Raw genomic sequence first — 20,126 nt, forward strand, 5'->3', positions numbered from 1 at the left:
TGGAGATGGGACAGTTGAGGAGGATGAGTGAACTTAAAGTAAACCTAAATGTCTTTTGGAGAGTTATGTGCACACCCAGTTCCTACCTGAAATAAATTCCTTTCAGGGCCCAGGGCCACAGAAGCAGAGATTTCTGAACATGGAAGTGATTATAGCAATCCCGGAGTGAAACACTTATCAGATGACTGTTAGCATATTCAGGTCTTCCTGATCCAAATCATTCAACATGTCAGCCTATCCCAGGGCGTTTCCCCACTTGCCACGCCCCCCTGCTCTCAGCGCGTGTCATTTCTGGCGCACGCCCGGGCTTTCCCACAACATCCAAAGGCACCGTTTGGAAGAGCGCCAGGAATGACGCGCACTGAGGGGGCGCGACAGCAGCAGCGTCGGGGCGGCTGCGTTGTCGCCGCCCCTGTAGTGGGGAGTGCCAGGGGACCCCGCGCTACTTGCTTACAGTAACGCGGGGCAGAAGATAAGCGGGAAAACGCCCCCAGATAAACCCATCTAGGGTTGCTCTTAGTTAAGCTTCGGTTGTTAATAATGCAAGTAAAGTTACTTCTGAGGAAAACGTCAAATGTGTCTGCTTTATTTTGAAGTGCCCTTTCCATGGAAAAATAATCCCACGGGATGAACTTGGAACTCCTGTTAATCCAGAGGACAGAGACAGGGAAGCAAAGGAGCAGTTTGAGAAAAAGGAAAAGCATCCAGGTTTGTATGTGCCATAAAACAGAAATATGTGGTGGTGGTTCTATTGGAATGAGGTAACCTTTTAGGGTAATTGTAAATGTTGCAAGAATAATTTGCAAGAATAATTCAGTAAACAGGCCTAGTAAGAAGGCAGACTTTGTAGTCCCTTGGTTTAGTTTTGGCAGATCTTGCATCACACTTTCCGAGTGAGGCAGTTATCTCATGTATATTCAGAATTCTTCTCTGGCTCAGGTGGTCATCCAGACCAGACCAGTTCAGTTTTGCCCAAATCACCTCTCCTCCCTAGATTAGCTGCAGCTTGGTGAAAGTCAGCCAGCTGGGCAGAGAGTCCTCTGCTTCCCTCCCCCGTTACCCTTGCTCCCCTCCTCCTAGGCTTAGTCAGCACAGTGCTCTCTGGGAAACATCTGTCCCAGAATGCATGAGGTTACATAACAGCACTTCTCAGCAGTCGTTGAGAGGAAGATGGAAGGAGGACCCTGTTTCCCTGTTCCTTGCTTCCCTCCACTGTTCTAGAACTGTAGGTTCCGGTGGTCATGGGATTCTGTGTGTTCTGGACATTCAGAATTAGACTCAGGTTAGCCTGCTGCGTTTGCTGATTTACTGTGAAACAACTCACTGGACCTCACTACTGTGGATGGGAGATGCCCGTCAGTAGTTTAGTATTTTAAGTAAACTGAAAGAGTACCCATCAATAGTATTTTTTGGGGGGGGGGGTCTTGCGTGGATATGGAGAACAGCCTAAATTCCTAGTTTACAAATGTGTATAAAATATGTAAACACTTCTACATGGAAATGATAGTAGCTAGAAATGAATTTTATCTATTTGTTTATTGAAAAATTACTCCAGAGATGCTGCCCAAGGTGGCATAAAAATAAAACATAATTTTAAGTTATTAATTAAAACCCAGGATTAAAACCCCGGCCAGAGTATAGAGTCATAAAACGCTAAGTAAAATTAAAGTTGGATCTGTTTTCAGGCTAAATGCACACGATAGGAATTGTGTGAGAAGGTCAGGTCCAACTGAAATGGTAGTACCAAAAAGAGAGGAGCAGGAGTGCCAGGTGAACTTCAAAGGGAAGGGTGCTGTAGAAGTGTGGTCTCGGGTTGCCACCCGCCTAACTTCTGAGTCTGGGGAGCACGGAAAGCAGGGTTGGGGAAGATTATCTTAACAGGTGGACTGGTGTGGGGGGCAGTCCTTCAGGTACCTTGGCCCTAATCCATTTAAGAAATAAGTTTCAAGGCTGTAGAGTTGTCATCCTCTGGGCAGCCTGCCAGATATTGCTGGCATTTCAGATTCATGGTATGCAAACCATTGATTCTCTTTGGGGTTTGCAAGAGTCCAACCGATATTTGCAGGTTACAGAGGAATCCAAATCAACGCTAAGATATGCCTATATAATAAATCTCCAATTAAATGATCATTATTACCCAGCCATTCTCAACCAGGGTACCGTGGTACCCTGGGGTGCCGTGAGCATGTCCCAGGGGTACCGCGGCAACACTACCGCCCCCCCCCCCATTTTTGTGGTGTCTCCCACCGGTGCCATCAAGGACATGGAGCTGGCCCATGGGGCAGGACCTGCCACAAGGTCAGCAGCCACCCCCCCCGCCCCCCAGTGCTTCCCTTCACCCTGAGAGGGGAAGGTGGGGTGTGTGGCAAGCAGGGGTAATGGGAAGGGAAGGTGGAGGGTGGCGGCAGGGGTACCATGAGATATGAAGAGTGAGGTCAAGGGTACCCTGACCTCGAAAAGGTTGGGAAACACTGTTATTACCCTTTAAAAATCAATTCCTCAATACACCTTTTAATATATATTTTAAATATATATATACTTATTGGTTTGTATAAGCCTGTGGTCTCAGTCTGCCATATACCTAATTATAAATGCTAAATGACTAAGGTATAATAAAGTGTGTATTGCTGTGAGGGTATGCAGTGGGAGCAAAAATAGGGGGTGGAATTAAAAAGTGTTCATAAAATAGATCACACAACAACAGTGACTAGGTGGTCCATTCCTAAGTAGTTTGAACCTGAGTAGTGCGATTGAACCCCCCACCCTTTTCCTCTACAGGGTAGAGAAAGAAGAACAGGGAATGTGTGTGGGGGTGCTTTCAAGTCACAGCTGGCAACCCAGTAGGGATTTTAAGGCAAGAGATGTTCAGAGGTGGTGGACATTCGTGGTGGTCTCCCATTCAGGTAATAGCCAGAGCTGACCTTGCTGAGCTTCTCAGTTATCCTGAGCTTCTCAGGATAACTTGGACCATCCAGGGGAGGGCGTAGCATAGAGGAAGTGGGGCAAAAGCTGAAATAACCTTCCCCCTTCTTCTCCCTGCCCCATTCATTCCCTCTGGGACTTTCGGGGAAGGTTCCCCACTTGTACTTTGTATGTTCATGTCCAACTGAATGGCAAAATAGTACAGCGGTTCTGTTGGTAACAATTAATAATGATAAAACGTCCCTTTTTGTTTTTTTGACACTTCTCAGTGAAGTTGCTCCAGAACCGAGCTTCAGGCATTCGCTTCTGAAATCATGAGGGATTGGATTGATTTGCTAATCTGCGGTGTTCATCCTGTTACAATAGTTCACACTGGGGAGCAAATTAAGTACCTATTTTTGTGTCAGCCCTGAAGAATGTGTGGTTTTCCAACCCTTAGTGACTTGTTAACAAACAGGTATCAGGACAAGGTAGCAGAGGCAGCCCCTGGCCAGTCAGATGTGAAATAGTATCTCTTTACTAACTACAGTATTGATTCTACCCTGCCGGTGCAAGCGGTGCAATTTTCTTTTCCCTGCTGCTAAACCAGGAACAATGTATGGAGAGCTTTAGGGGCCCGTCAGTGCTCAAAAAGGTTGCTCTTCCCTGGCATGCGATCGATTTTTCTCAAAGGCCTTTAAATTGCTCCTTCATTTTACTCAAATGCTCATTTCATCTCTACTGAACACCAGCATTTTTTCGTTGTGTTTAAACAATTGTGCCATTCACTGGGCTCTTAAACTGTGTCGCTGTCTTATTTGCTGGAAGATAAACTGTTTAGACGCTTTTTGTTAATCTTAGAGTAATCGTTCCTGTATCTGAATTGTGCTGCTTCAAAAAAAATAAACTCTCTGAAGTTTTCTGATCCATCTCTGAAGTGTGCCTTTCGTTTTGTCCTCCTGGCCTTCCCTTGAATTCTTTGGAAGCTCATTTTTTCTCCCGCTTCTTGTCTCACAGAAGTTCTAATCTTTCTCTCATTGCCATAAATGAAACTAATAGGCTGGTTCTGTCCTGCCGGATAGAGTTGCTTTAATCCTTTACCGGTGTCTTCTGTGTGAAGTAGCTTAATTCAGTCCTAGTTGAAAAGCTTGAGTTTGGTTTTTATCATAGCCCATGACTGTTCAAATGCCAAAATGTTAACAAGGTATGTGCAGTTCTTAAGGCATCTGTAGGACTTTTTGCTGTGCCAGTGTGGCAGCAAGACATTGGGACTGGAGACTGAGTGGCACAGTCATTTTTGTGAGGCTTTCATTGAGTTTAGGATCTTAGAGGAACCCAGGGGGTGATCTACAAACCTGAGGCTGGGCATTCTGAACTTTTTTTTTGAGTGGGGGGGGGGAATGCAATTTTAGGTCACCACTTCTCCCTACATGTAGTAGCTGTGCAAGGGAGGTTGTGTGTGTGTGTTTGTTTTTAATTGCTCGCCCCATGTGGAGGGTATGATTCTAGACGTCTCCCCCGGTCTTTAAAAAAGGGTTTTGTGAGAGGGTACATGTTTGTATTATTGTTTGTCATAGTATGTTACAACTAGATGATTTACAGTGGTCAGTTTTGAGGCATGTAATGGATCACATAACATACACACAACCCCAGTGTGGGCCACAAAGCAGGTGGATGCAGAGTTTCTCTGTTCAGAGCACAGATGTTTCATTAACTTGCTACGAGGTACTTTTAAGGATGATTGTGCCTGCATTTGAAGTTTGTCTGTCAGTCAGAGTTATTTCCTGCTGGTGGTGGTAGACTGCTGACTGTTTGTTACCTGTATGTTGAACCTTTGTGTTATGCTAAAGGAGCATGGTGGACCCTACAGAGCCGCTAGCCTGAGGACACACATTGGGTGTAGCAATTCACTATTGGGTTGAGTTCAAATACAGAACTTCCTTGTTGGTATTGCACTGAGTTGGGATTTGGGATATTGTTTCCGTGGATTTAGTTGCAATGTGTTCTATGGCAATTGCTTGTGGGATAGTGCTGTGTTAGGATAAGAGAGTTTGGGTTGTCATACAATGATAGTCATGGGTTAATGTTTGACTTGGGATTTATGTGAGCACTATAAAGCCCCAGAAATATTATTTTCTTAGTTTAACCTTTTGCAACCCAAGCACTTAAAGTCCCTTAGGTCATTTATGTACACAACTGGAAATTCAGTGTGTTTTTAAACACTTTGTGGCTGTATAGACAATATCTGCTTAAGGTTATTAATACACAAGGTTTTTAAGGCAAATGAGATAATATATTCAATAAGCACGTTCACAAATCGTTTCAAACTAAATTTGGAAAATTTGATAAAATAGTAAGAAGGTTAAGAAAGGCATCTTTCACAAAGTAGAGGAAATGGGGGGAAGGTTGATGTCAAATTCTTTAAAAAATGAAAATAAACTTAGCTCAGTAGGTGGGAGGAATGAAGAAGGAACTAGCATGAAGTGGAAAGACTCCAACAAGCTTTCAGGATATTAGAGAAAGATATGTATGAGACTAATGGTTTAGCAGGGACTTAAAACATGATTAGCCAATTACAAACTTGTACCTGTAATTCAAAAAGTGCTCAAAGGACTGCACAGCCAATGAAAACAACCAGTTGAATGCAGGAAAGCCGCTAGCCGATCAAAGGCCAGACACAGATGCCAGGTGTATGGTGACTGATAGACTGCACCATCGCAACAGTTCATGTGCACAAAAAAATGGGGGAGGATATTGCACACTGACCAGTCCTGAAAGGAAGTAGGGGTACACTGGGGAGGGTCCACATAAAATCCCCAAACATCCTTTTATCGGAGGTGCCCCAAATGTGAGGAAAAAGTACATCAACCATTGTTGGAGATGCCATTGTGGTTTGTTTGTTTTTAAATCCTCCAATAAAAAATTGATAACTTTATGCTGGCATTGATTAATGGTTTTAATTGTATGTTTCAAAAGCAGAGGCCTATTATGCACTTGTCTGCCTCGGAACCAGCTTATTTTCCTGTTGGGTTTTGTTTGTTGTGCTACATGCGAATTCACTGCACCCCAAGTCATAGAAGCTCTGCGGCTTTAGGAACCTGGCACTTTTCCGGCCGATCCACTTTCCCAGCAGAGGAAATCAGGAAGCACTAAGCTTGCTTTGGGTTTTCTGGCTCCTCCCTGCCCACTGCACAGCACTCTATGGCAGCAGAGGGGCTTTGGGGTTGTTGTTTTTTAAACAATGAAGGTCAGATGGGTTATGCAATCCCCCCCCCCCCCAAATGTGGAATTGAGAAAGTTGATCCAAAGAACTGTCAGGATCTGCTGACCTCCCACAGTAACTAGACTATTAAGTTCAGAAATCAGTTTATTGACAAGAACATGACGAACAGCATCCAAGCAAGCCTTGCTGGAACTGACTTCCACTCCACAACCTCTGGTTAATAACCCTTCCCCCAAACATCCCTCCTGCCCCTTCCTTGGCATCCCAGCTGTGTGAAATCGCTAGAAACATTCTCAGGCTGTGCAAAGCCTCCAAGACCACCCCATCGTCTCATGTCAAGAGCCAGGAAAGAACTAAAATCTTGACAGGGTTTTTACATGGACTCTGCAAACCCTCATCTGGGGAGAAACAAAGGTGGCAGAAGGAAGGGGGATTGCAGAGTCTATCTGATCAGCTTTCTCAATTTCTCCCCTAGATCTTGTGTAATCTGGAAGGGGTGGGGGGGTTGCAGAGTCCACCCGACCTTCATTATTGTTGTTGCTTTTTTTTAAAAAAAGGCCAGAGTTCTTCTGATCGCCCTGAAATGATGGCCAGGAGAATCTGAAAAGGGTTGGGGAGACAATTTTCAAATGCCAACTAACCGACCCAGGGAAACCCCACTTTGAGGCAAAGAGCCGTAAGGTCAGTCCAGAGTGCCCAAAGGGCCAGGGACTGTGTGAGCCCATCTGGAAAGATGAGGAGCCTCCGTGTAGTGGTGAAAAAGCCAGACAAGGTCTGCACCCGGCGGCTCTCCAGATGTTCATGAACTACAATTCCCATCAGCCCCTGTCAGCATGGCCATGCTGGCAGGGGCTGATGGGAAATGTAGTCCATGAACATCTGGAGAGCCGCTGGTTGCAGACCCCTGTTCTAGGAGATACCCACTCTCAGCCTGACCCACCTCCCAGGGTTCTTGCGAGGAGGAAATGGGAGAGGAGAGAGTGTTATAGTCCACTGAGAGCAGGGTATAAATGAAGTGAATGGATTACCTCACAGAAAAAAGACATGAAAAATATCTCGGAGCTAACCAACTTTTCTTCCTCTGTCCAGGGAGACAACTAAATGTATGGATTTTGAGATGGGCTGAAATCTTGAAGTTTGGATTAGCTAATAGGAGAAGTCAATGAAATGTAGGGAGGCAAAGCATGGAGGAAGGCTGTTCAGTCATTCTCCTGTCATGCTTGTGCAGAAAAAGAATATTTTCCTGGCATCTTTTTTACATTTAAATAGCTGGAGATTCCGAGAGCACCAGACCCAGGAAATTCCATGTTTCATGTACTGATTCAGGCTTGTGACAAAGGGGAGAGACCTGCTTCAGAATCCAGTGTGAAGCTAGAGGGCAAAACACACAAAAGGCTAGAGGGCAAAACACATAAATCCCAGGTTAGGGACAGAGACAGAGTATACAAGTGTCTCTATTCTAATAGTAGAAGCATTCGACCTAAAATGGGGGAGCTGGAGTACAGAGTTTTGAAGGAGGACATTGATATAGTGGGCATCACAGAGACATGGTGGAATGAGGAGAACCAGTGGGATGCTGTTATCCCAGGTTACAGGCTCTACAGGAAGGATAGGACAGGGCGTATTGGGGGTGGAGTGGCCCTCTACATCAAAGAGAGCATAGTGTCACATAAAATAGACAATGCAGGGGGAGCTGATTCCCCTACAGAAGCACTGTGGATATCAATACCAGGGGTGAAGCATAGTTTAACATTAGGAATATATTATCGTCCCCCTGACCAAAGCGCACAAGAGGATTCTGAGATGGAAAAAGAAATTAGAGAGGCCAACAAAAGCAAAAATGTCGTGGTAATGGGCGATTTTAACTATCCCCATATAAACTGGAAAAATGCATGTTCAGGTCATAGTAAGGAGAGAACATTCCTGGATATGCTAAATGACTGTGGCTTAGAGCAGATGGTTGTAGAACCAACCAGGGGAGATGTGATCCTAGATCTAATTCTATGTGGGACCCAGGACCTGGTGCGGGAAGTCAGTGTTGTTGAGCCGATAGGGAACAGCGACCACAATGCTGTCAGTTTCAGTATCTCTGCATGCGAACAAGTGACAACTACTAATGTAGTTACATTTGCCTTCAGAAAGGGAAATTTCTCAAAGATGAGGGGGATAGTGCGCAGGAAGCTGAAAGGGAAAATCAAGAGAGTCAATATGTCCAAGATGCTTGGAGGTTATTTAAAAACACAGTCACAAAAGCTCAGCTGGAATGTGTTCCGCAGGTTAGGAAAGGCAGCGCCCAGTCCAAAAGAAAGCCACCATGGTTAACAAGGGACGTTGAGGAAATTATTAGGAAAAAAAAAAGATGTCTTTTAGAAAATGGAAGTCCAACTTAACTGATAAAGAATACCAGAGAGAACACAAATGGTGGCAAAAGAGAAGCAAGTTAGCTGTAAGGGAGGCAAAAAAGGATTATGAGGAACACATGGCTGTGAACACCAAAACCAGCAACAAACAGTTCTTCAAGTACATCAAAAGCAGGAAGCCAGCAAGGGAAGCGGTAGGCCCGTTAGATGACAAAGGAACAAAGGGTGTGCTAAAAGATGACAGGGAGATTGCAGAGAAGCTGAATGAATTCTTTGCATCTGTCTTCACCCAAGAGGAGGTGAGGAAAATTCCTGCACCTGAACCAAGCTTCTTAGGAGGCGAATCCGAGGAACTAACAAAGATAGTGGTGGACAAGGAAGAAGTTCTGGCAGCCATTGATAAACTAAATGTTACCAAATCCCCTGGCCCAGATTGCATTCACCCAAGAGTTCTTAATGAGCTCAAGCATGAAATTGCTGATCTTCTCACTTTAATATGCAACTTATCCTTGAAATCAGGCTCCATCCCTGAAGACTGGAAGATGGCCAATGTCACACCAATCTTTAAGAAAGGATCTAGGGGGGACCCGGGAAATTACAGGCCAGTCAGTTTGACATCTGTTCCTGGTAAATTAGTAGAATCTGTCATTAAAGATAAAATTATAAAACATGTAGAAAAGCAAGACCTGCTGAGAAAAGAGTCAGCATGGCTTTTGCAGAGGCAAATCCTGTCTTACAAACTTACTAGAGTTCTTTGAGGATGTAAACAGGAATGTGGATAAGGGGGAACCAGTGGACATTGTCTACTTGGATTTCCAAAAGGCTTTTGACAAAGTCCCTCACCAGAGACTATTGAGAAAACTCAGCAATGAAGGAATAAGAGGGGAAGTCCTCCTATGGATTAAAAACTGGTTGAGAAACAGGAAGCAAAGAGTGGGTGTAAATGGGAAATTCTCACAATGGAGAGATGTAGGGAGTGGTGTCCCCCAAGGATCCGTTTTGGGACCAGTGCTCTTTAACCTATTCATAAATGACCTGGAAGTAGGGGTGGGTAGCGTGGTGGCCAAGTTTGCAGATGATACCAAATTATGCAGGGTGGTGAGAACCACAAAGGATTGCGAGGAGCTCCAAGCGGACCTTGATAAATTAGGTGAGTGGGCTAAGAAATGGCAAATGCAGTTCAATGTAGCAAAATGCAAAGTGATGCACATAGGGGCAAAAATCCAAACTTCACATACATGCTACAGGGGTCAGTGCTATCAGTCACAGACCAGGAAAGGGATTTGGGCGTCTTAGTTGATAGTTCCATGGGAATGTCAACTCAATGTATGGCAGCTGTGAAAAAGGCAAACTCTATGCTGGGGATAATTAGGAAAGGAATTGAGAATAAAACTGCAAAGATTGTCATGCCCTTATATAAAGCTGTGGTGCGACCGCACTTGGAGTACTGTGTTCAGTTCTGGTCGCCACATCTCAAAAAGGATATTGAAGAGATAGAAAAAGTGCAAAGAAGGGCCATGAGGATGATTGAGGGACTGCGGCACCTTCCTGCGGAGGAGAGGCTGCAGCGTTTGGGACTCTTTTAGTTTGGAGAGGAGACGTCTGAGGGGATATGAGTGAAGTCTATAAAATTATGCATGGGGTAGAAAATGTTGACAGAGAGAAATTTTTCTCTCTTTCTCACAATAGTAAAGCCAGGGGGCATTCATTGAAAATGCTGGGGAAGAATTAGAACTAATAAAAGGAAACACTTCTTCACGCAACGTGTGATTGGTGTTTGGAATATGCTGCCACAGGAGGTGGTGATGGCCACTAACCTGGATAGCTTTAAAAGGGGCTTGGACAGATTTATGGAGGAGAAGTCGATTTATGGCTACCAATCTTGATCCTCTTTGATCTGAGATTGCAAATGCCTTAACAGTCCAGGTGCTCGGGAGCAACAGCCACAGAAGGCCATTGCTTTCACATCCGACATGTGAACTCCCAAAGGCACCTGGTGGGCCACTGCGAGTAGCAGAGAGCTGGACTAGATGGACTCTGGTCTGATCCAGCTGGCTTGTTCTTATGTTCTTATGTTCTTATGAAGCACTTTGACTAGACTTAGAATGGCAATTAAAGACAGCAGCACCCAGCAAAACATTCTAGAGTTGAAGTTAAATGTTTGTAACCAGCAGTTTATGTTTTGTTTTTGATCAGAGTGGCAAGATCCAGAATTCATGAGAGAAGTTGAAGCAGCCACCGGGGTGGATCTTGGATCTTCTCGATATAGTAAGAAAGGAGGAAAAAAGACGGGAAAGAAAAAGAAGTACCCAAACCTCACAGACCTGAAGCAACAAGCCAATACTTCTCGTTCCCGTCTTGGCAAGAAAGTTTTTGATAAGTAAGAGGTGTCTTATATGTGACATGTACGCTGTCATGCTTGGTAATTTAACTTTAATCTACTGTCTTGTCTCGCAGAATACGAGTGTCCATTTTTCAAGACAGACTCTTCTGAAAGCGAAATAGCTAAAATTACATTTGACATTCATTTTCCTCTTTTTTTAATTTCTTTGCAGTGCTTGCAGTTAGCTTTTCTACTATACATATAATATATGGCGACTAATAGATGCTGAAAATAGGAATAATGCAGTGCAAAATAAAAACAAATTGAATCGCAATTTTAAGAAAAACCTTTCGATGTCCACAAGCAACCAAAAACAATCAAAGCTACCCAAAAGAACAGCATCCAAACTATTCAGTTTCAATTCAGGAAAGCAAAAGTTCTTGACAAGATGTGGGACGGCAAGGCAGGAGAGGGGAAGGGAGACTGTCTGCAGGGCTTCCATAGCTTCGGTCACATACTGGAAATGCCCAGCCCTCTGTCAAGGTTGGTACGCCAAGCAGTACTGCAGCAGAACATTGAAGATGGGTTTTTATGTTGCCTGTTTGACAATGAGATTTGGAGCAGGTATTAAGTGTCTTAATCAGAGAACTTCAAGAGAAGTTAATTCCAAAGCAGCTTGGAGATTGGAACCTAGGTCTCCCCAATGCTTACTTGTGAACTTGTGTCCATTGCATTCTATCAACCTGACCTGCCTTGCAGGATTCCAGATGGAATGGAAAAGTGTAAAATGTTATAAGCCACTTTGAGTCCCTATTGAGTAAGATGTGGTACAGATAAACTCCATACCAATCACTTTAACAGACATCTTATGTTGGTACTCAAAAGTGGTGTCTCATGTCTTTACACACAAACTTTATTAGCTGATGTTAGAGCCTTATACTATAATCCCTTAGCAAATATGTGCTTGATTCCGCTGGTCATCTCTGTTGCTGTTGATGGCCTGCAGGTTAAACAGCTCTTTATCTCTAATTCAGTCACGGTGCAATGTGAGTGTGGTAACCTGTTAGCTTGGGTGGAATGCCGAATTTCTCTACCACATTTTATTTCCAAAGTGTAAATCAAAAACTCAGTCTGGCCCTTTTACTGTTCCCTTTGAAGGTCTCACAGCATATGCCGGCAGACTATGGGACAAATCTGTTCCTTTAATCTGGGTCAGTCTTTTTACATTGCCTTAGAAGAGTAATAAAGGACACTGATTGTTACATTTTCGGTCCCCTTTCTTTCCTGCAGAAAGCCCTCCTGCCAATTTCCCAAGAATTCCCATATGCAGACTTTGAAGCCGAGACGGCCCCAAGGTCATCAGCAGATAACCAAGGAGCCACCTGACTTCCTGTCCCAATGAGATAATGGATGTAATTCTTTTCTCATGGGACAGAGGTGTCAAGGAAAGCCTACGTTACTAAAAAGTGTGTGGAACCATAAAGTGAAGATTAAGGAAATAATGCACAGATGGCAGTCAATACATATAGTAGGCTGGTTACATATATCTCAAAGCAGCATTGGTTTGTTATTTCAATCGGTTATATAGGATTAGGAATGCACTTTAATCACCCAGATAGCATTCTCCTGACAATGTGGACCTAAAGACAACAAGGAGTTTTTCCCTCCTTAGAGAGTCTGCCCAGAGGGTCTTTCCATTTCCTAAATTGTTTGAAAGCCACTTAAAGAAGGAATGGATTAAACCATCTGCTAAGAAGCATTTCCCATCATTCATTGGAAAAACTATACGCTTTACCATAGTTTACTAACAAATGGTTGCAAGTTCCACTTGGAGGTGCCCTAGTGTTGGCCCTGCAACCCATCAGCCTCAAGTCCAAGGATGGAGAATGATTCATCCCTTCCAAGGGGATATGCTGCTTGGAGATGCTCTAGATGAAGTCTTTGTTAAGATACTACAAAAAAATAAGGCCGTGGGTTTTGCAGAATCGTGCAGTTTACCGGGTTCAGGTATGGACTTTCGACGATTTGAAGGTCCGATTACCTGCCCGCAACGGGGAGGGACGTCGTGGGAAAATTTGATAGCATTCGGTCCAGGCATTTCTGCGTTAGGACGTGAGGAACAAACACACGGTTAGCTTTTTATATAGAGAGATTGTGATGCTTGTAATTGTGATCTGCAATCCACCTTCACCCATGAAGGTAGATATTTTAGGGAATAAATAGATACAGAGCCATTGTACTCAGGGTCTTAACCTCTAGCCTACAGCTCGTAGCTTTGCTTCAGTGAGATTTCTTTGGAGCTTGGAAGGTGAAATCAGTCCCTGTTTCCTAAAAAGACTCAGTGCTCACAATTTACAAAGCAAAATTGAAGCCCTGAATCAGTGCAGAACCCTTCTAAAAATTTGGCAGCATTTGGGGTAGCTGCATGCTCAGCGAGACATGGGAAATTTGACCTCAAGGCATAAGCAGAAAACCAGTCTGAAAACTTTTCATGTTGGTTTAGAATAATGTTTGATTTGTACCTGTCACTTAAGGAAGAATGTCTGTACCCTGGTCATGAATGTGCCCACGGGAGCTGAGGCACAGAGCCTTCTAGAGGGTATTGCCTAGCTGTGCCCTGCAGCATCTGTGCCAAGGGATACAGTAGGGTTCCTTCTCTTTGCCTTTAGCCAGAAAAGGCCTGCTTGTGCAACACATGATGTATCTAATTGCTTGAGAACTGTAACACCTTTCAGGAGGCCCGGAGGTTACCTCCCCGAATGGAAATTTCCTAGTTCGCCTGTTCATGTTCATGTCTTCTATGAAGGAGAGTACCTTTATTGTTTCACTGGTCATTCAAGTAAATCAGTTGCCTGAGCAGATGCATATGCATAGTAGATAGTTATTATTACTATTACTATTATTTATTTATTTATTTATTTATTTATTTATTTATTTATTTATTTATTTTATTCGGTTTAATAGACCGCCCAACCCCCGAAGGGCTCTGGGTGGTGTACAATGAGACATAAAACAAATACAATGTAAGGTCTCATAAATACAATATAACGATAAAACATTAAAATTCATTAAAATACATTATAGCAGCAATTTCAGAAATTACAGATAAAAATACATGCCCAGATGCATGCACAGATGTCGCCCAACCCAAAGGCCAGGAGGGCCAGCATTGCCCAAAAATGGATGGAATCAGTGATCAGGCAATGCTGAAGATGGCAAAACTGTCGTGGGGGCTACAGAGGGGGCAGGCAGTCTGCGACTGGCATCCCCAAAGGCCCGGTGGAATAACTCGATCTTACAGGCCCTGCGGAACTCACCAAGGTCCCGCAGGGCCCGGACAGCAGATGGTAAAGCATTCCACCAGGACGGGATCAGGGTTGTAAAGGCCCTGGCCTGGGTAGAGGCCAGCCGTATCAACAAGGGGCAGGGGACTACCAGCAAATTGGCCTCCGCAGAACGCAGAGGCCTATTTGGGACATATGTTACTGGGATGAGGTTAAATATGTGATTTAAAGAACAGTTGTTTTCTACTAGCACGGCGCCTGCATTTCAGCTTGGTACAGGAACTAGTTGCCATTGGACAAATGCTCGATGCCTTTGCTAGGACAGATGGTCTGCTCAGCAGCCTTCTGCATAGTCCTGCACTGAATTATCTCCACTGGGCAGGAAAGCGTATGTCACCAGCAGTGGGCACACTGACACAGCATGGAAGCTCTGGCTGCATCTGAGAAGGCCATCCGTGCATCACAGCTGTTCTGTGGCGACTGGTATCCAATCACTGTCTGGACCCATCCTCCACATGGAAGCCATGATGCGTGGAGAAGGGTCAACGTTATTAAATCAAGAAGCAAAATTCCTTCTGTTATCACAAACATCTGTGCTAGAATCGTCACAAAAGCGAAACACGGTACTTTGAGGGGTGTCCTTTGTTTAGAAAGTGTTCCTCTCCTTCTCTTGATGTAGTAGTTATGAGCAATGAAAACTCACATTGGTTTTCTTCTCCTCGCAGAACAGCACATCGCCCATAATAATTTCTTACTATCTGTTCTTATTTGGAAGAGTCAATAAGCCATAAAGTTCTAATAAGCAGAATTTCACATCAGCTTTAGAAAATAAATTTTAAAAGTTGCTTTAGTTTACTGTGCTTTGTGCTAATGATTTTGAACGTGTGTCGGTGCCGGGCGTGGGAATCCAATCTGTCATATTTTAATAGGTTTCATAGTTTGCGGCACTAAACAAGATGATAACCTTGGCTTCATATAACAGGCCCAAATTACTTGAAATGTATAGGTGATAAACCCGGTCCCTTGTCTGCCAATAAAGTTAAGTGAAATTGCGCACAGATCATCAGAGTGGGATCTCATTTCATTTACAGTATCTCACAAGCCAGTGGTGCTAATGCGAAAGCTACATGGAAGTGTCAAGGCTGGTCTGTTGTGCTAAAGACTCACTTTTCTCTGCCAATTAAATCGCAGTCCAGCTCCAGAGCCAGGACCGCAGGGCGATGGCTGCTGCTCCTGCCGGGCCTGCCAGCAGAGTTTTCCATAAAGGAATGCTCTGGTTAATCGGTTAATGAGCTTATCTGCTGGAAGTGTTCAGTTTAAAAGCCGTCTTTATGAAGAAGTATGAAGATATCTGCCTTCAGATATCTCAAGAGTGTTTAGAGATGAAGTTACTGGGACTGCAGAAATACTCACGGGCTCAGTAGAAGGCAGTCATTTCCTTGTGTTGTCTCTGGACATCAGACTGGGGGCCTTTGCCATTCTGCAGAGCAACAGTTTGAGAACTTCTGGAGCTATCATTTAAGTGCAGAAGTATCATCCCTTTAAAGATGCAACCGGGCTTGGCAATTTGGCATGGCCGAATAGCCAAAACAGCCGAATTGGACCTGATTCGAGCAATTCGGCTTGGATTCGGGTTGAATTCAAGCGGCCCAAATTCACACTGAATCTGAATCCATTTGAATGCCCAAGTCAGAGTCGCAATTCGGGCATTCAAATTAATTTTGGGGGGGGGAGCCTCAGGGGCTTCCTTGAAACAATGTGGAATGCAGCACTGTTTTATTTGACTAAATTTGGCGTGGGTTGGGGGGAGATTTAAAGGGAGCTGTTCCTCCCCTCCCCTCCCCTCCCCTGGATTGCCACCCCTTCACCTTCCTCTCCTATTGTCCCTGCTTGCCCCCACCTTCTTCTCCCACTGCCCCTGCTTGCTACCCCCATCTTCCTCTCCCACTGCCTTCTTGCCTCCCACCTTCCTCTCCCACTTCCCCTGCTTGCCCCCACCTTCCTCCCCCACTGCCCCTGCTTGCCCCCACCTTCCTCTCCCACTGCCCCTGCTTGCTACCCCCCACCTTCCCCTCCCAGTGCCCCTGCTTGCCACCCCACACAACAATCATACATCCCTGCTCCATGGCGCCACAGTGATACAAAAACGTGGTTAAAAAGTACAGATCCTCATGGATCCTCCTGATTTTTCCACTTGGTCACCCTGAAATCACCATCACATCATAGCTCATGCCTCTGAACACAACAATCATGCATTCCACGTTCTGTGGCACTGCAGTGGCACAAAACCTGCTTACAAACATGGATCCTTGTGGATCCTCATGATTTTTGCACTGTCACGCCCAAAACACCATCACATTACAGCCCTTAGCCACATGTTTGAACGCAACAATCATGAATTCCACGCTCCGTGGTGCCGCAGTGCACAAAAAAGCAGTGTGAGCTATGGAATGGGGTGAGGCTTTCTGTCATGCCCAGCTGGCTCCGTGGTAGAGATTTCAATGGGGGGGGGGCTCTGCTGGGGGTATTGCTCTGGGTAGAGGCGCCAAATTTCCCACAGGGCTGCTGGTAAGTCACCTGAAAGGAACCAGCAACCAACTTTGCTGAAGTTTGCATGGGAGGGGCAAATGCTGTGACCACCCAGTTGAAGGTGAACCTGATGCCCACAGAACGAATACCCAGCCATCCAAACTTCAGCAAAGTAGATTGGTTCCTTTCAGGAGAAACATCAGCAGCCCTGTGGAAAATAGGTACCCCTACCCAGAGCAAGACCCCCCCCCCCGAGCCCCCAATAAAATCTCCAGCACAGAGCCAGCTGGGCATAACAGCAAGCCCCATTGAAGTCTATGGTGGGAAAAACCAATTAATTTTCCCACCATAGAACTTGCTGAAGAGCTGGAAGATCCTGTGCTCTGAAGTGGCTCCATTGCAGCCAATGGGGAATTTCAAGGGGTGGGGGCGGGGTCTGAGGGGTGCAAATTTGTAAAGCTAGCAGCACCAACATTTCACGGTATCTTCTGGAGAATCTCCTGATGATACCACGCAAGTTTGGTGAAGTTTGGATTAGGAGGTCCAAAGTTATGGATCCTCAAAGTGGTAGCCTCCATCTCTTGTTAGCTCCCATTGGAAACTAACAAGGGGGGAATGGGCACCCTCTTTGGGGGCCCATAACGTTGGACTCTCTGAACCAAACGTATCCTCAGGAGAGTCTCCGAAAGACAATTTTGGTGCCACTGGCTTTAAACATGTGTCCTTGCAGGCCAAAACCCAAAAAACCCACCAAAAATACAAAAAAAAACACCATAATTATTTGGAATACTCAAATATATTTGGGTATATCGAATATGATATTTGTTTTATTTGGGCATACAGATAATTTTATGCCCAAAATAAGCTCGAATCTGAATTTTACCGAATATTCTCAGTATTGCTCAACTCTAGATGCAACTTCAGAGATACCCACAGAGTAGACTCATGTAGATGCTGCCTGAAATTTGGAATATTTTGTATGGTTTTATTAGTAATTTGTAATTTGACCTTGAGCCACAAGAAAAAGCAGAATGTGAATATTTTAATGAATTAAGAGCACATGTCTGGATTACAAAGCAAGGAACATTTTTACTACTTGACACTGAATTGTCAGGTATTTCAGACGGTCTCTAGGGGATTGGTGCAGGAATGCCATCTGAGAGTCTGCCAAGCACACCTAGGCAGAGGCTTAGTACAGCGTAGCACCTGATAGGCCAAACCTCTGCATGCAGGTGCTAGGAAAGACCATCGAGGAAAGGCCTTGGCCTCTACGCCTGGCAGCTTGTTGGCCCTCCAAGGCAGGTGGTTGGCTCCTGTATGAGACAGGATGCTGGACTTGATAGATTCAGCTGGGCTCTTCTTACCAAACAAGAGAACCTGATAAAGTGATCAAAGACACCGTCAAGGAACTAGCAAATGTGTTACTCGTCATCTGAAAGAAAGTATTTCGCAAAAGGTTTTTCTGTTTCTGACCTTGGTAGAAGGGGTGTGTGTGTTTGGGGGAGCTTCTTAATTGGTTTAAAAGATCTTTCCTGCCTGGCCTCCATGGACTTTAGTGGTGAATGCCAAGTGATGCTCAACTTAAATAGCTCTTGTAAGCTTGTTTGGTTTTGGGATACCCCCTCCCCCAAAATCTGTTTCTGTATACGATCACATGTTGGGCTTGAGGTAGTTTTTACTACCTATGGGGAGGTAGGAAGACATGAACGCTAATGTGGATGTGTTGAACAAGGCCTGGAGCAACCTCAGGCAGGCTTCTGTGTGTGCATGTGCATGCGTGTGCGTGTGTTCGGGTCCCATCAAATCATTTGTTCCCTATTTCAGCTGGGAATGGTTACATGTGGTCAGCTCTAGTTTGTTTTTATTCCAGTGGCTCATTCAATTGTAATGTATAAACTGTTTTCAGTTCACCAAGTTCAAACCACTTATCAATGAACCAAACGCTGTAAACGTTGCCCTCTAGAGGTTTGCATCCCTTATGGTTTCTACAGCAGTGTTTAAAATTTTGCAAAGTAATTTTCTACAATGGATGGGTACATAAAGGGTAGGGAGTGTGAGATCATTACGCCGAAAGACCACCATTTGTTTATTTCTGCTAATGAGCTCGTTGCAGGATTAAAACTGTTTATATTGCTGTAGCTAATTTAGTTAACATAATGAATTAGTTCTGCTTCATCATCACTGCGGTGTTGGAAGCTTGATTAATAATTAATCATACTCCACTTCATTATTTTTGCTAACATATTCATAAATGTAGCCTAAATTTGCATCAGTTTAGCGCTCTTATTTTCATGTCTTGCTTTTCCTTGCAGAGCGGCAGTGAAACGGGTGGTGAAAGCAATGAATCGCATCGACCAAAGGAAACACGAAAAGTTTGCAAACCAGTTTAATTATGCACTCAATTGAACCGTGATACCTGACAATGCCCTTGACGGTGCTGCGACTAACTTCTGTATGCTAGTATTGTAATTAGTAATTATTAATTAATTGTAATTTAAATATCAAATATTTGATAATGAGTATAAATGTTTTTTTTTAATCCTGTTTATAATAAATGGGTAATTGGACTTTGTATTAAAAAGAAGGTTCATAACTTGTATAGGAAACCACCCCCCACCCCCCGGCTGTCATTTCACAAAATGTGCTAAATACTCCTGGAAGACATTCTGGTGGAGGGAGCAGAGCTGTGATATATTAGGAACAATTGAGTTTTTCACCCAGCTGCTCTGGGTTACGTTGTTTTGCCAGCAACATTTGCTGCTATCATAATGTGTAATCCCTAAATGACCCCAATAGCTTTATTTTTAATAGGAGTCCTTGCTGTTAGAAACAAGGGTTATTCTAATGTTATCATATTTTATAATTGACTTACTAATTGATTGAATAGTTGTGTTTAATAAGTCTGAAATCCTAGTGAGAAAGGTGGACTACAAATGAAAATAAATAAATATTCCAATAAGAACATTCAGAGCCCCATCCAAAGGAATCAGCTCTTGAGAGCAGCACGGTGGTGGATTTGCCCCCCTCCCCCCAGACACATACCCCAGTGGACTGGTGATCCCAACTGCATACTACCACTGCCATGCTCTCCCCCTCCCCCCCAGTACTGAAATGCCACGCTGAACCCCATGCCAGCATCCCAGGGCCCTTGCTGCTCCCACTGGCATAGCAGGGACAATCTGGGGACGTGGCCAGGAAGAGCCAACGTTAATTGGCTCCCTCCCAGCCTTTGCTGGTGTTACGCCAGTTGGGACTTAAGCCCCCCTTTTGGGTGGTGTAAGTCCATAGTGGACCCCACTCGGCAGTGGGGAGGCTCTTTCACTTTTCAAGCCTCCCCATGCCACCCAGAAACCTCTTTGAAGGCAGCAACCAGATGTGGCTGCGTCTGGGCACCTGGCTCTTGGACGGGGCTGCCCGAGGGTTTTTCACTGATAGCCCTTAGTAGTTATCCGCAGCAGAAAGTGCTTGGAGGCCAGGAATTGTTCAAGTTTGTCATTTGACCCTTA

General features: G+C 44.5%; 1 protein-coding gene across 1 annotated transcript in view; it reads left to right on the forward strand.

Annotated features, from left to right (window-relative positions):
- Positions 1 to 19,142, forward strand: part of UVSSA (UV stimulated scaffold protein A) — an 87,642-nt gene extending 68,500 nt beyond the window's left edge. Inside the window, exons 12-14 of the mRNA XM_048494310.1 lie at positions 597 to 708; positions 10,681 to 10,864; positions 18,933 to 19,142. Coding sequence (XP_048350267.1) covers positions 597 to 708; positions 10,681 to 10,864; positions 18,933 to 19,026 — 390 coding nt within the window. The 3' untranslated portion in view covers positions 19,027 to 19,142. The remainder of the gene's footprint in view (positions 1 to 596; positions 709 to 10,680; positions 10,865 to 18,932) is intronic.
- Positions 19,143 to 20,126: the final 984 nt, after the last annotated feature.

This window comes from Sphaerodactylus townsendi, linkage group LG04, assembly GCF_021028975.2.
Source record: "Sphaerodactylus townsendi isolate TG3544 linkage group LG04, MPM_Stown_v2.3, whole genome shotgun sequence".
NCBI classification, from domain to species: Eukaryota; Metazoa; Chordata; class Lepidosauria; order Squamata; family Sphaerodactylidae; genus Sphaerodactylus; species Sphaerodactylus townsendi.